Consider the following 14,804-nt stretch of genomic DNA (forward strand, 5'->3'; position numbering starts at 1 on the left):
GGATCAATAAACCTGCTTTTGCAACTAATCAGGAAGAGTGGGGCGTAAATTATTGTTGTTGTTTGGACATAATCTGCCGGATTGTCCTCTTCCTGCCGCCTGCACCAGCTTGTGGTCTGCTCCCTCCGCCGAAGACATTTGCGTTTCATATATACATATATATAAAAAAAATATTAAATATCTATATTTTAAAAATAGATTCACTATTGTGAGTTACAAGCATGGTAATGTGTTCTGCTACAGCCTTACTCATGCTTACAGGAATGGGGCAGGCATCACCGATTATTCAACATTTTCCATGTGGGTTGTCATGTGATTTTGACTTTTGGTGTGTGGGAAACGAAGTAATTCTGTTGTCTTTCCCTTTTCTATACACAGTAGCATTGTGGTACTGTAGCTTTCTGAAAGACTATATAAGTAGTTACTTTTGACTCAAGAAGGACATCTAGTAATGACTTGAAGTACTACAGCTTTTTGAAAGATTTTTCCAGCTTAATTTCCCTCTCAACAACATAGGAAGGGTTGCCTAATACAAAATCATCTTACCAAGACTCCTCCATGCCTTACACAATTATCCCCATAACATAACAGAAGCCTGTTTGATGTGGTCCGGGCCATAGGGCAAAGATTAAGTTGGTCTGGGGGCGTTCCCGAAGGTTTCCTTTGGAACTTGCACTTGAGCAACGTATGATGGGGGCATGGCCATGGCAGACATGGGTCGATTACTGGGAGACACAACTACTCCCCATTGACAACTGGCTACACGGAAGGTGGGACGACATGGCATACAGAGATTTCTGACAGTGCGGGGTAAATAATGTCTGCTGCCTTGGGCTGGTAGCTGTAGCTGCAGTCTGCCATGTCACTCCCTGCAGACAGGTGCTCTGACAGTGTTGTGATGTGCTGGACACAGAAGTCAGTTACCAGTCTGCAGAAATCATGCTGCCACAGTGATAGGAGATGATCCAGGCCCTCTTTTCTGCAAACAGTACAGTGCTGCATTGCATCTAATATACAGCTGTAGATTAAAGTCACGTTTAGAGGGCGTGGCATGGCTTGCTGTCTTCAGAGCCATGACCAGCGCCTTTAGGCACTGTGCACCTGCTCCCACTGCGACTGGATCAACCACAGTGGTCCTCCAAGAGCAGGAGAGGGTAGCCTATGTTGAGGAGATCACAGAACTTTTATTTAATTGCTCCGGTGGAGCAGCAGTCCCTGCTGGCAGAGGCTGGCTGCGGCAGGAATCTAAAATTAAAACGTCTTGCTGCTGCAGCATTCACCTACCGGAGCCTTTCAGTGGCTGTCACTGTGTCTGTCTTACATGTGAGGCGGCTGCCGAACTTCCGCCAGGGCTGGAAAACCGGAAGGTCCAAGATATGACTGCACGTGTATCAACCTGCACCAGCCCAACAGAAAGAGAGAGAGGCCTGAAGGGCTGTTGAAACCGGATGTTCAGGGGCTGCTGCAGCAGGTGGGCCAGAGAGCGCAGCAGTGAGCCCATGGTTTTAGGTGGCAACAAAGCCCTCTCTAAACAACCTGAGTTGCGAACAGCACCATAGCTGCCAAGCTTTCGGATTGCTTATGTGTGACATTTTCATAATATCTGTGTAATTATGAGGGACATTAAACGAATATGAGTGACAGTTTTTCGTGCGCAAAATCAAGCAGGGAAGACGAGGTAAACATATAAATATCAGAAATTACACATATTTGAGCAACAGGAAACTCTTAAGAAAATCTGAAAACTGCTGCAAAACACTAGAAATTGAAGATCTTGACATCAAGGCTTTAAGTGAGATTAAACAATTGGGAGCCTCTAAATGGAGCATGCATGGCTTATGTAATTAAGTGTTTGGCTTACACACATAATTTCTGTGATTTTCACAGCGTGCCGTCCGATAAGTATTTTGGTTCCTCTCTGAGCTTGACAACTGACATATTTCTAAAACCATCCAGGACTACTGGCTTGGTCAATGGTTGTTAGCAGTTTAAAATAAATGAGTAAAGAGAATGTTTCAATTATGAAACAGTGAGGTTCTGAATTAAACAGCGGAGGCATGTAGAGATGATAGTGGTCTACTGAATGTCTCAATCACTCCAGTTAAGTTCAACCTATGTCACTCATGTGTGACCTTTGCATACTTTTTTCTCCACAACTGCATATTTCACACCTTGCCACTTTCCTCTTCGTGCCCTCTTTTCACTCACTCTTGAATGCACTTCCTCGCAGCTCCTTCACTTCACTGCCGAAAACACACAACAGACCCACTCATCGATAAGCGCTGAAGTTTCCTTTCACTGTTGCCATGTCAATATTTTGACATCTGTGCCTCTCCTTCACACAGAATCACAGTTGAAACTGGAATACATGACTGTTTGTTTGTGCACTCTGTAAATAGGCCAAGATTGGATGGTCATGTATGGCGAACCCTATTTTTTAACCCACTGGCATGCACTAGGAGGAATTTTCACTGCCTTCATCTTCAAACCTAAAAGCTATTGATTGTGGCTCGTTATAAAGCAGCTGGAGGTGAATAGTTCAAATTGCACTCACTATACAAGCATACAAAATTACGTGAACAAAATTAGAAAAGCACAAACTGGTAGTAGCTAATAATCTTAAGGAATGCAAGATTAAGGAAAACGTGAAATATACAGAGGAACTAAAGCACTGACATCATAGTTTACCTTAAACGCACCATGATGCGGCAAAGCTAGTCAGGATGGTGACGCGTCAGCAGCAGGCACTTCAAGAGCATCACAAGGTGCAGACGACCAGTCACAGTTCTCCCCTCCTAACTTGGGACAGTATGTCTGGCTGTCCAGAGGTGCTGGAGCTTGCATTAGTGCAAGTGAGCTTGAGTGGAAGAGTTACTGCTCGCCTAGCCTGACATCTGACAGATATAATATGGTGTTTATTAAAAACATCAATCGGGCCAGTGATATCAAGGTGCCCGTTGGGCTGGGAATGTAAGGTTTCATCACATGGCTCTCCCCGCTCTGACCACTGTCTGCAATCACTCATCCAGCACTTGTCTGGACAGCCAGCAGATTGTCTGCACCAAGAAAACACGCCACGAGAGTTTCAAAGAGTCCCCTAAGAGATGGGAACGAACATGGCGGGAGCTGCAGGATCCTCGAAGAACTGTATTCAAACTGAAAGTAAAGCCAGTTTGCTAACTGTCTAGGAATTCACCTTTACTTCATCATATTTAGGTGATGACGTTAATTGTTACTTACATGACCTACTGGAATTATTTTATGACAACAGGGTTATATAAACCTGCGGCCTGGGAGCTCCGGATTCAAGAGCATGCGAGGTTTTAAAGCTCTTTCTAGTTACTAGGTATTAGTCCTAGTTGATGAAATGTGGGGAAATCAATATATCACCTAATCTGGGGAGCGGCGGGCAGAGCTTCAATAAATTGCCTTCAGGGTTATAAACCGGACACACTGACGGGTCCGCATTATTTAATGCCTCTGAGATGCAATAACAAGGAAGATAACCACAGAATATAATGTATAATAAACAGCACAAATGCTGTCAAGAGGTATATTACAGATATTTACCTTTAGTCATGGTGGCCGCTGCAACAGTGACGGTCCGTGGCGACCTGCCCACTGCATTAGCTCTCATTCGGCAGTGGATCGGAAAATAATAATTTGCCGGCGGCCGGCGTTATACGTATTTAGCCAACACAGCACAGGAGGTGTGGCTGGTGCAAGCAGCAGCATTGGTGTCAGACAGAGGCCGCAGAGCCATGATTGCGGCCTGCCTTGTGGCAACAGGACATCATGTCATGACCCATCATGGCGCCACCTTGTGTCAACAACCTGACTCCGGGTCCCAGCTGTCTCCTCGGTAGTAGCTATCACGGGGCACTACCCGGACGTGAGAGTTCCTTCGGACGTGAGGGCACTACCGCGGCCGGCTGGCAGAGACTGATGTATTGTAGCGCGCCGCTCTCAGCCACTACAGAGCTGAGAGCTGCAGTCTGATTAACTGTTTAGGCACTCGGGCTGAACAGTACCTCTCTCAGAAGAGCAGAGAGAGGCTGAGAGCCCGGGCACAGGAGCGCCCTGGCACAGGTGGAAAATGCGTGACAATGCATTTCAGTGCGGTGATGCGGATCACTGCACTGAAATGCGTGAGCGTCACACCTGCTGCGTGACGCTTGGCAGGACTGCAGCACCATTCGTCCTGTCAGGGGCAGGAGCAGGGGTAAAAAAAATTAAGTGAATCCAGCCTGAAACTGCTGTCTGGAAATCAACAGGAGTGTGTGCTGTGTCGGAAAAGAGAAGAAAGCAGCGACAAATCCACATGTGCTTGGTCTGACGCGTGCAGAACTGATTCTATCACCGCCTCCAGGCGAGATACGCCAGATCTACTTGTCCCAAAGGCGGAGGGCGGTCCTGAACAAGGCAGATTTGGTTTTATTCAACCGTACGCCGGCTGTTTCGAAAACACCGTTCAATGCACCACAGCAACGATTCAGCGAATCCCCTAAGGACGTTAGCTGCGAGCTCTGACGCAGCTAAATAAATTGCCTGGGGCACGGAGCAGCAGCGATTTTCTTGTTAAATTATGTGCTGCGCTTCATTACACATTCAGTTTGGGTAGATGTAAATGCGTGACTAATGTACTTTAGTGCAGTGATGCGGACAGCAACACTAAAATGTGTTAGTCTAACCCCTGGGCTGATGTCCTTGAAAATATTATAACATTTAGAATGTGGTGAGAGCATATGGATTATCGGCTTAGATGTCATCAGGGTGACCTTTTATAAGTGTGGGCAATTACCATGTTGAACTTGTTCCAAATACATGAGTCATTAATGACACTGTTTTTATAATTTTTTCTTTCATACAAGGAAAATGGTTCGATGTTAACCTGTGCAATGCCAATAAGACGTTTCTATTAAAACAAAAAATACTTTGGAACATTCAGCATTCAAACAATCCCAAATACATAAATTCCACAAAACAGGTCTGGGTCTCTTGTTCTTATTACATATTACTTAATGGATCTGGCAAATAAATTCCGCAAGCAAATCTAAACCAAATCTAAATGGCAAATCTCACAAAGTGACTTATTAAAAGTTGACAATGTAAAGGTTAACTGCAAAGCAAAAAGCGATTCACAAAGTCAGGTGAGAATGGAACTTTAAAAAACGTTCATGATCATTTTGTTTATTTTAAGGACTGGTAATGTAATCTAGGATTGTAGATGCATACATTGCTTGATATTTTGATTATCATTGGATAGCGGTCACGGATACAAGTCAATTCACCACACTGAAAATACAAAAATAGTAACCTGAATATGGAATGGTAGTTATTCTTCACTTTAATTTGATAATATCCTACTTACTTTGTTTTAGGATCCGACTGCAAAACAGCAAAGTTACATCCATTAGGATCTGTGGTTACACTAACTGCTCTGTGGACATAAGACAGCCTCTCGAGTCTAATTCTTTCATACATAGTGTTTACATCGCAGTGTCCAAATGAATCACATAATGAATTCTGTGGGGTTGGTGTGACATCTGACAAAATGAAAAACAGTAGATGTCAGAGATTAAGCGCAATGCAGATTTTCTAAAGTTACAGGAAGAAAAGTATTGGTTTCATTTTTCAATCTACAGGTAAACCATTTACTTCACCATGAATGCACAATACCCAACTGGTAACACAATCGCGTCCTACTTTTTACGGAAGAGCTTCAATATTCATTTGGTGAATGGCTTTGCCCATTAACAACTGGGTCATGATTGAAATAGTCTGGCTTTATACCCATCCTTAAATAACTAACTTCTACCACATCACAACCTGAGAAAATAGGAAAGGTGAGGGATGCAATGCTTCAATGGATCTCAGTCACTGCTAACTAGTTTGTATAACTTTCAAATCCATTGGTTTTTTCCCTCACTGCGCCACTTCAGACATGGACCAACATTACCCAAATTAGACGATATCTTGCTTCAGCATGGACAGACCAGTCTTAATTGCCATGACACACACACACTGTGACCAGTATCAAAAGCAACCCTTTGTAGGTTTTAGTCGTGTTGGGTCTCATCAGTGAGGTGCAGCCTGAGTTCAATGACATAGCAAGCACATGATCCATATCTAAGCATACCCATTTGACTTGGGATGTGTTGGACCAAACTCTCTCTGCAGGGTCATCCCCAAACTTTTTACCTTCACCCGCCTATTCTCTGAACCCATTTTTTGCTGACTTTTAGGACTGTGTACACTTTGCCACAGCTAACCAGTACTAAAGTACTTGTGCTTTTGCCTTCACACATGAGAAAATTGGCTTACATACAACTGGCACATTTAATTTACTTGTAAGGCCCTAGTGGTACTTGCATGTATGCAGGGCTTGAAATTAAATGTTACTGGTAGGCCTGCAAAAGTTTTAAAAAAACAGAAGATGGACGGAATGCAGAAAAAAAATCAAACATTCACCCTCAGTTACATATCTGGGTGGGTTCAGTCCATCATTTTTTTGCTCACCAGGCAAACCCAGTTTGGACCCAGCCATATAGAGGGCCTGCAGCACTGGGTATGCCACCCACTTAAGTATCCTTTTAAACATCTCATGCCTGCAGTTGCAGCCAGTGAGTGCAGTTTTTAACTATATCAACCTGGTAAAATAAACTGTCCTTTGTGATACTTATAGGTCACCCCTGATGTAGGCCCTAAACAACCCATAGGACACGGTGCAGGGTAATTATAGAAAGTTGGTTATGTACTTTTAAGTTTTACATTTCCTGGTAGTGAAAAGCTCTTAAATTCTTTTTTCACTACAGCAAGGCATACCTCTCCCGTAAGAAAACATTGGGTTACCTTATTACATTAAATAGGTGCCAACTTTCAATTGGGAACAAGTGGGAATGTAGAGTTTGGTGTCTAGATAATTGTAATTTTAAGTGCTCTTTAAAAGGTAAAGTCTTATTTTAAGTCACAATTTTGAAAATGCCATTTTTAGAAAGTTGCCATTTTCTTTTTTTAACCATTTGTTGCTTGCTACCTCTATCACTGGTGCTGACACAGCATACTGCATCCTTCGCAAGATTACTATTGTCAGGGACCTTACTATCAATCAAGTGTTGACACAGATCTGCATGTTCAAACACAGACTGGACATGTGCTCCTTTACAAACAAATTGTAATGCCTCTGTTAAGCCTTTACTTCACTGCCCTTAATCCAACCATCAAGTGCCGTGCAAAAGGAACCACACCTCTACAGCTGGAGCAACTAGTATCTGACCCCACGCACATCGCCGAGCATCTACTAGACCCCGTTTTTTCTAACATACAACCCTTGAAGATCGAAACGCCCAAACCCATGGCATGGACCGATCATTCCTTGATAGAAATGTCATTACCGGTCATAGAAGCTTATCAATTAGATACAGACAACCCGGTCTTTAGACGTCCATGGCATAAACTCAGATTAGAAGACCTTCATGCCTTCCTTATGTCTAACCCCCTGGGAGACATGGCGGATCCCAAGGTGGCCTACAGGGCGATTTGCGACTGGATCTTAAAGGGCCTGGATAGCTTTATTCCTGCAAAATGGATCAAGGGGCGCACATCCAACTCCAGTCCCTGGTATACTGACTCGCTGAGAACTCTCAGGAAAGCTTGTAAGAAAGCGGAGCCGGATTGGAGAAGGGACTATATGTGTGAGAAAAAAATAATTTATCTCTCTAAAATCAAGCTCTATCATAAATCTATCTGCTCCGCTCGCGCGGCCTTCTATGCTAAGGAAATAAAGTCAAGTGCCAATCCAAAGAAATGCATTTTAAAAATCTTTAAAGATCTCAGGAGTCAAAAAAGGGGCTATGCCTAGTATAGTATCCACACAGCAATGTGAAGAGCTTGCGACCTTCTTTGTGGAAAAAATTCCAAAAGATCTATCAATCTTTTCCACACACGTCTTCTGAATCCATCCTCTCGTCCACTAGAGGTGAGACTTGTCCTACTTTATCGGCAATCCCGGAGATCTCAGAGGATGAATTTACCAGACTGAGTGGTAGAATTAAATCTGGCTCACCCTCTGATCCTCTGAGACCTTCCCAATTCATTGAGTCGCTCCCGATTTTTCGGCAGCCGCTGTGTCAGATACCTAACTCTTCCTTCTCCACGGCTACCGTTCCCGGTGCCTGGAAACAGGCATGGGTGTCTCCTATCATTAAGAAGCCCAAACTAGACCCTTTAAAACCCGAGAATTTCAGACCCATATCTCTTCTCCCTTGAAATGAAATGAAATGAAAAGAAGATTTATAGAGCGCGGGAGCTGCCCTGAGGCGTCCTAGCGCTAGAAGAGCTGTTCCTTCGGGGTCAGACTGTTAACAGGAATTTATTATACTTTTGTGAAAAGGAAAGTCTTTAGGTGTTTGCGGAATAGGAGTAGGTTGGGCTGAGATCTCAAATGAAGAGGAAGAGAATTCCACAGTTTAGCCGCGTTGTAGGAAAAAGATTGACCCCCGCATCTTTTGATCCTAGGAACTGTAGCAAGAAAGGACTGAGCGGAACGGAGCGGTTTGGTAGGATGGTAACGGGTAATCAGGGAGTGGTTAATAGCAGCACCTGTTTTCCAAAATGCTTGGTGGGAAATGCAAAGGGTCTTAAAGTTAATTCTCTCTCTAACCGGAAGCCAATGGAGACTTCTGAGGCCGGGTTTAACTGAGAGACGGCTGGGAAGCTGCAGCAGAGTGCGTGCTGCACAGTTTTGAATTATTTGCAGCTTTTGTAGGGTTTTTTCTGGGGCTCCTAAGTAGAGGGCATTACCAAAATCCAGGTGGGACTAGATTAAGCCTTGAATTACAATCTGTCTTGCCTCGAAGGGCAGCAGGGAGAGAATCTGCCGGATAAGCCTGAGGATCCCAAAGCAAGTGGCTGACAGTTTGGTCGCCTGACAGTTAAAGCGGAGGGATTTGTCCAGCCAGATGCCGAGGCTTTTTATTGTGTCCTTCGGTGTAGGGGATGGGCCAAAGCAAGCAGGCCAGATTGAATTGATTGAGGAGATAGGAGAACTGCCGAGGAGCATCAGCTCCGTTTTGTCTCCATTCAGTTTCAGGCAGGACAAAGTCATCCAGCTGTTGACTGCTTCTAAGCAGCCCTTTAGGTTGACCTGCGTATTATGTGAATCGAGCTGGTTGAGAGATACCACTAGCTGAGTGTCGTCGGCGTATGTTATGATCTTTATTACGAATGGACAGCCTATCTCAGCTAGTGGGCTCATGTACACATTAAATAAAGTTGGGCTCAAAGAGGAACCCTGCGGTACTCCACAGCTCAGGGGTTTGCTGGGGGAGATGGTATCACCCTCGAAGACTTGAAATGACCAGTTATACAGGAAGGATTGAATCCAAGCAATTGCTTTCCCTGAGACTCCCAGACTAAGGAGCAGATGTAGTAGTAATTCTGTGGTTCACCGTGTCAAAGGTGGCGCTTAGATCAAGGAGGGTGACTGCCACTGATCCTCCCTGATCCAAGATCCCTGATCCCCTGCTTCTTCTGTTACAGCAACCAGCGCGGTCTCCGTCCCGTGTTTTGGGCGGAAGCCCGTCTGGGAGGAGTCGAGTAGATGATTAGTCTCGAGGAACTTAGTCAAAACCTTATTGATGTGTTTCTCCAAGATTTTAATCATCCAAGGAAGCAGAGAAATAGGGCGATAATTACTGGGGTTGTTAGGGTCCAGATTTGGTTTTTTAATGAGTGCTCTAACCATTGCCTGTTTCCAGGGTGTTGGGACAATGCTTGTAGAGAGAGAGGCATTGAGCACATCCAGAATGAGGGGGAGGATGCTGTGAGTGGCAGACAACAAAGTACGTGGAGGTGCTGGGTCACATGGGGAGCCAGACTTTAGGTGTTGCATAATGAGGTTAAGCGTCTCTGAGTCCAGAGGTGGGAGGTACTCCAGAGTGTTAGGGGGATGCCGCCCTTGTTCCTGTAGGCAAGTGGATGTATAGTCGGGATGAGTTTGAGTGGGGAAAAGGAGGTGTAGATCTTTTGGATTTTTTGAGAAAAGAATTCCGCCAGGTCGTTGCAATGATTTTGTGTATTGAGAGTCGAGGGGACATTATGAGGGAGTTTAGTGAGGGTTATGTGGTTTTGATCGAATTTTTGTAGGACCTTATTGCCTCCCTATAGATGGCTTTATTTGAAGGGGAGTAGTCTAGGCCCCACTTCCTTTCCAGTTTTTTACACTGGCGTTTCCTTTCCCGCAGTTCGGGAGAGTACCATGGGACCGTTTTTGACTGTCGTTTGGTTTTAGTACAGCATATAGGGAGTCTGGAGTCCAGTGAGTTTGAAATCCAGTTATTATAACTTTGATTTGCTAGGGTGGGGTCCTGAATTTTCAAAGGTTTAGTGGATTCTAAGACTGTTATCCATTCCTCCAGAGGGAGTTTTGACCAGTTACTTGATTTCCGTGAGGTTGTGTTTGAGAGAGGTGAGGTATGGGTGACCCAGATGAGGGGAATGAGGAAGTGATCGGTTCAGGGGAGTGAGGAGGGGGGCCCACTGTGAGATTTGTGCAGTTACTGAAGACGGGATCAAAAAGGTGGCCTTCGGAGTGGGTGGGGGAGAGAGCACATTGTTTTAATTGCAGAGCGGAAAGACTGGCGGTCAGTTCCGATGCGAGATGATCTGTGTTATCATCGAAGTGAATATTAAGGTCCCCCAATAGAGTATAATTGGCTGGGCTGGTGGCTAAGTCAGCAACTGTGTGAGGTAAAGCTTTGTGGTATTGTTTTAGAGTTCCGGGTGGGCGGTAAATAAGTGTCCCAGAAAAGCTGCTGTTAGGGGAAAATTCAATAGAGAAGGACAGACTTTCGCAGTCTGGAATTGGGTCAGAAGAGCAGCGGCAGGTAAAATGGTCTTTGCAAATAATTGCCAAACCACCTCCCTTCCCGTGTGTGCGGTCCTTCCGCAGAATCTGATACCATTGGGGGATGGCTTGTACCAAGTCTGGTTCCAAGTCTATTGTTAACCATGTTCCTTGGGTGGCTAAGATTGCAGAAGCCCATGTTAATAACGTCTTATCTCAATTTCTGAGCTCCAATGATATTCTGGACCCATCGCAGAATGGATTTCGACCGGGCCATAGTACAGAAACGGCTCTGCTAGCTACCACTGAACATCTTCGGTCAATCCTTGATGCCGGTCAAAGTGCAGCGCATTCTGTTAGATCTTAGCGCTGCCTTCGATACGGTGTCACATGGCATCCTTCTCCACCGATAAGATGTAGCAGGGGTTACCGGAACAGCCCTAGAATGGTTTAGGTCATTCTTGACAGAGAGATCTTTCCGTGTGTCTGCCCCCCCGTTCCTCTCCCAGTCCCACTCCATCGGACAGGGAGTCCCACAGTGCTCAGCATTGAGCCCGTCGCTGTTTAATCTATATGTCCAGCCTCTAGCTGCTGTCGTTAAACAGTGGGGCCTTACGATGGTCTCCTATGCTGACGACACGCAGCTTGTTCTCACCTTAGCTGAGGGGCATCTACAACGGCTACTAGATTCAGAGACGGGATGACGGCGGTGGCTCAGTGGATGGCCAATAACTGTCTGCAATTAAATGCAAACAAAACAGAGGTTCTACTGGTGGGAAAAAATGCTGCGCTATGGAATGAACACTGGTGGCCATCGCTCCTAGGAGTTATGCCCATGCCTAAGACAGTGGTAAAGAATCTCGGGGTCTGAATGGACTCGACTCTTAGTTTCAAGACCCACACAAAGAGGGTTGCTGCTACCTGTGTAGAACTGTTAAGGGGTCTTAAACCTCTCCTGAAATGGTTTGACCCAGCAGTACGACAATTAATTGTGCAGACAACTATATCATCTTGCTTGGACTATGCCAGCTCCCTGCTCTTAGGGGCCAATAAAGCAGAGATACTTTGGCTGCAACGAGTACAACACTCCGCAGCTAGAATACTGGTAGGTCTCCCCCGCTCTTGCCATTTGGGGGCCACTATTCAAGGGCTGCACTGGCTTCCGATGGAGAAGCAGATCCAGTTTAAAGCTCTATGTATATCCTTTAAGATCTTAAAAACTGCTAGCCCGGCGCTTTTGGGAGGCCTTTTGACCCTGTATGTCCCCCCTCCCCCGACAACTGCGTTCACTGGGGCAGCACCTGGTGATTGTCCCGCGGGTCAAACTTTGTCGGGCAGGAGGGCGATCGTTTCGCCGTCTGGCCGCCAAATTATGGAATTCGCTGCCTGTATGTTATGTATTCGTGGTATGGACGGCCTGCTCGTTTTCAGGAAATCCATTAAAACTTTCCTCTTCCCCTCAGTGTAGTCTATTGGTTTTGTGACGTCTGTGACGACCTTTGTGGCTGTGTGTGCTATTAGATACTTGCAGCGCCGGGACGCCCCTTTGCTGGGGCAGCTGTGCGCTATAGAAACACGCTTAACATAACATAACAATCCACCCAGGTCTGTTGGGACAGTTTCTGACTTTACCTAAACTTTTAGCAGCACTCCTCTAGGGTCAGACCATACGTCCTGACAAGGGCTTCCTTAAGAGGGGATACCTCATCCTGTCTCTCTTCTCTAGGACCAGTAGGAAGTCCCTCCCTTCACTAGGAATATAACTCCACAGCCTAGCCCCACCCCCAATCCTTTTCAGGGATCTTGTATATTTGTAATGCAATCTCATATGCCTCAAACCCCTTGTCAATATCTCCAACCACAAACAGGCACAGACCTTTAGGAATATGGACCCTCTTGTCTCCAGAGGGCACTGCAGGTATGCAGCCACCATCACTGTTGGGTCATGTAGGTTGCGGTGCCTTTAGCTCCAGCTCCCTCAGTAGCTTGTTCTCAGCTAAGGCCCTCTCAACCTCAGCCTTCCCCTTTTCCAAGGCCTTCTCATCCTCAGACTGCTTTGCCTCCATGGCCAAATACTTTCCCTACCTTTCCAGCATTAATTGGGCCAGCTTCAGCTTTCTTTCCTCCCTCCAGGCCTTCAACTCCTCCAGGCCTTCAACTCCTCTGGTGTCAAGCCCCCAGAAGAAAGAGTGCTTCCTGCACACAAAGGAATTCGCAATCCTAGGAGTAGGTTACCCCCTCCTCAACAGGCTGCATTCCAAGACCCTCTTATAGATCTTGCTCTGATCCTTCCTCATCACTCTCTCCCTCCTCCACATCTGTTGGTGACTGGTGGGTCTCTGGCCATGCCCTTGGCGCATTCTGGAGCTCTGCCTTCCTGTTTGTTTTCCCTTATGTTATGTTTATGGTTGTGCAATTTTTAAAGCGCGCAAATACCCAGAGGTGTCTCGGCGCTCAGAAATACAGAACCATCGCAGCGGTGATAAGTTATGATGAGAATTGCCATGTTTTTAGTTTTTTTCTGAAACTGAGGAGGGTAGGGGCAGTTTTAATGTGGAGGGGCAGTGTGTTCCAAAGTTTGGCTGAAGAGATGGTGAAACACCTGTCACCCCAGTTGACCCTTTTTGTTCGCGGGACTTTGAGCAGGTGTGCAGAGGAGGAGCGAAGTGTTCTTGAGTGCTCGAGCGGACAGAAAGCCGCTCTAAGGAACTGTGGACCTACATTATTGACTGCTTTGTAGGTAATGCACAGAGCCTTAAATATTGTCCGGTTCCTAACAGGGAGCCAGTGAAGTTGACGGATGTATGGAGAAATGGATGTGAACTTGGGAACGTTCAACAGGACTCTAGCCGAGGCGTTCTGGACTAATTGCAGTCGGTTGATGATTTTTTTCTGGGCGTTCAAGAGAAGGGCGTTACAATAATCAGTTTTGGAAAAGATCAAAGTGCTGATTAGAGTTTTACCGGCTGAAGATGGAAGGTAAGGCAGGAGTTTTTTGATTCTTTTCAGGATATAGAAAGATGAGGAGACCACTGAGTTGATGTGATGATGAAATGTCATTTTGTCATCGAATATGACTCCAAGGTTGCGAACCTTGGTGACTGGTTGAGGGGGAGCTCCCATCTCCGATGGCCACCATCGAGGGGACCAAATAGGGTCCAGGTTCCCGAATGTCATCACCTCTGTTTTATCAGAGTTTAATTTGAGACAGTTTGATGACATCCAGGAACTGATAGCCCGCATTCCATTTTGGAAGTTTGCTGCCACTGATGTACCATTGCTGTGTACGGAAAGCACCAGTTGTGTATCATCAGCATAGGTTGTCAGGGCAATTCCATAGGATTTTATTACTCTCGCTAAGTCCGAAAGCTTATCGGTCAGTTGGACCATTTGTTGTATGTACTATTTCTGGCCCAGGTTCAGCTGCAAACTGGGTACACCCTATTGTTATGTAACAGGCCCTCTGTGTAGAGGCAGGGTACAGACTATTAGAGAAAGCAGGGCTGTTCCCAGCTCCTCCATTCCATCCTGCCAGTGTTGTCCCACCCAGTCACACCTTAGCAACCATTGTGCTAAGGTGTGACTGGGTGGGGCAACACTGGCAGGTTAGCTAGGAAAAATACACAAAGCCCAACTAACAGCTAGACCCAGTCATGTGACCCAGAGACAAGCTGCAGAGGGAACCAAATGGCAAAGGCAAGACATTGCAACTTTCTAAAGATTACATTTTCAGAATTGCAATTGAAAATCTAACTTCACCATGAGTTAGTATTTTAAATTGTGAGTACAAAGACACCAAACATGAACTTACAGAGAAAAGAGGCACTGGGTGACTCAGTGGCCTGGGCTTGGCAGTCATCCTGCAAAGACTTTACAAAAGAGCCCACGCCCAGCCAAGCTACTGTTAGAAATAAGGAGTACCTCAGAGACGGCAATATTGGTAGCTTATGCTAATAGC

At 45.7% G+C, this 14,804-nt stretch overlaps 1 protein-coding gene across 3 annotated transcripts in view; it reads right to left on the minus strand.

Annotated features, from left to right (window-relative positions):
* The window catches only part of IBTK (inhibitor of Bruton tyrosine kinase), an 876,521-nt gene that overhangs the window by 578,019 nt on the left and 283,698 nt on the right, over positions 1 to 14,804 (minus strand). For all 3 annotated transcript variants that reach the window (XM_078648126.1, XM_078648125.1, XM_078648127.1), the window contains one exon: positions 5,372 to 5,546. In XM_078648126.1, coding sequence (XP_078504252.1) covers positions 5,372 to 5,546 — 175 coding nt within the window. The remainder of the gene's footprint in view (positions 1 to 5,371; positions 5,547 to 14,804) is intronic.

The sequence above is a fragment of the Lissotriton helveticus genome, chromosome 6, assembly GCF_964261635.1.
Source record: "Lissotriton helveticus chromosome 6, aLisHel1.1, whole genome shotgun sequence".
Lineage (NCBI taxonomy): Eukaryota > Metazoa > Chordata > Amphibia > Caudata > Salamandridae > Lissotriton > Lissotriton helveticus.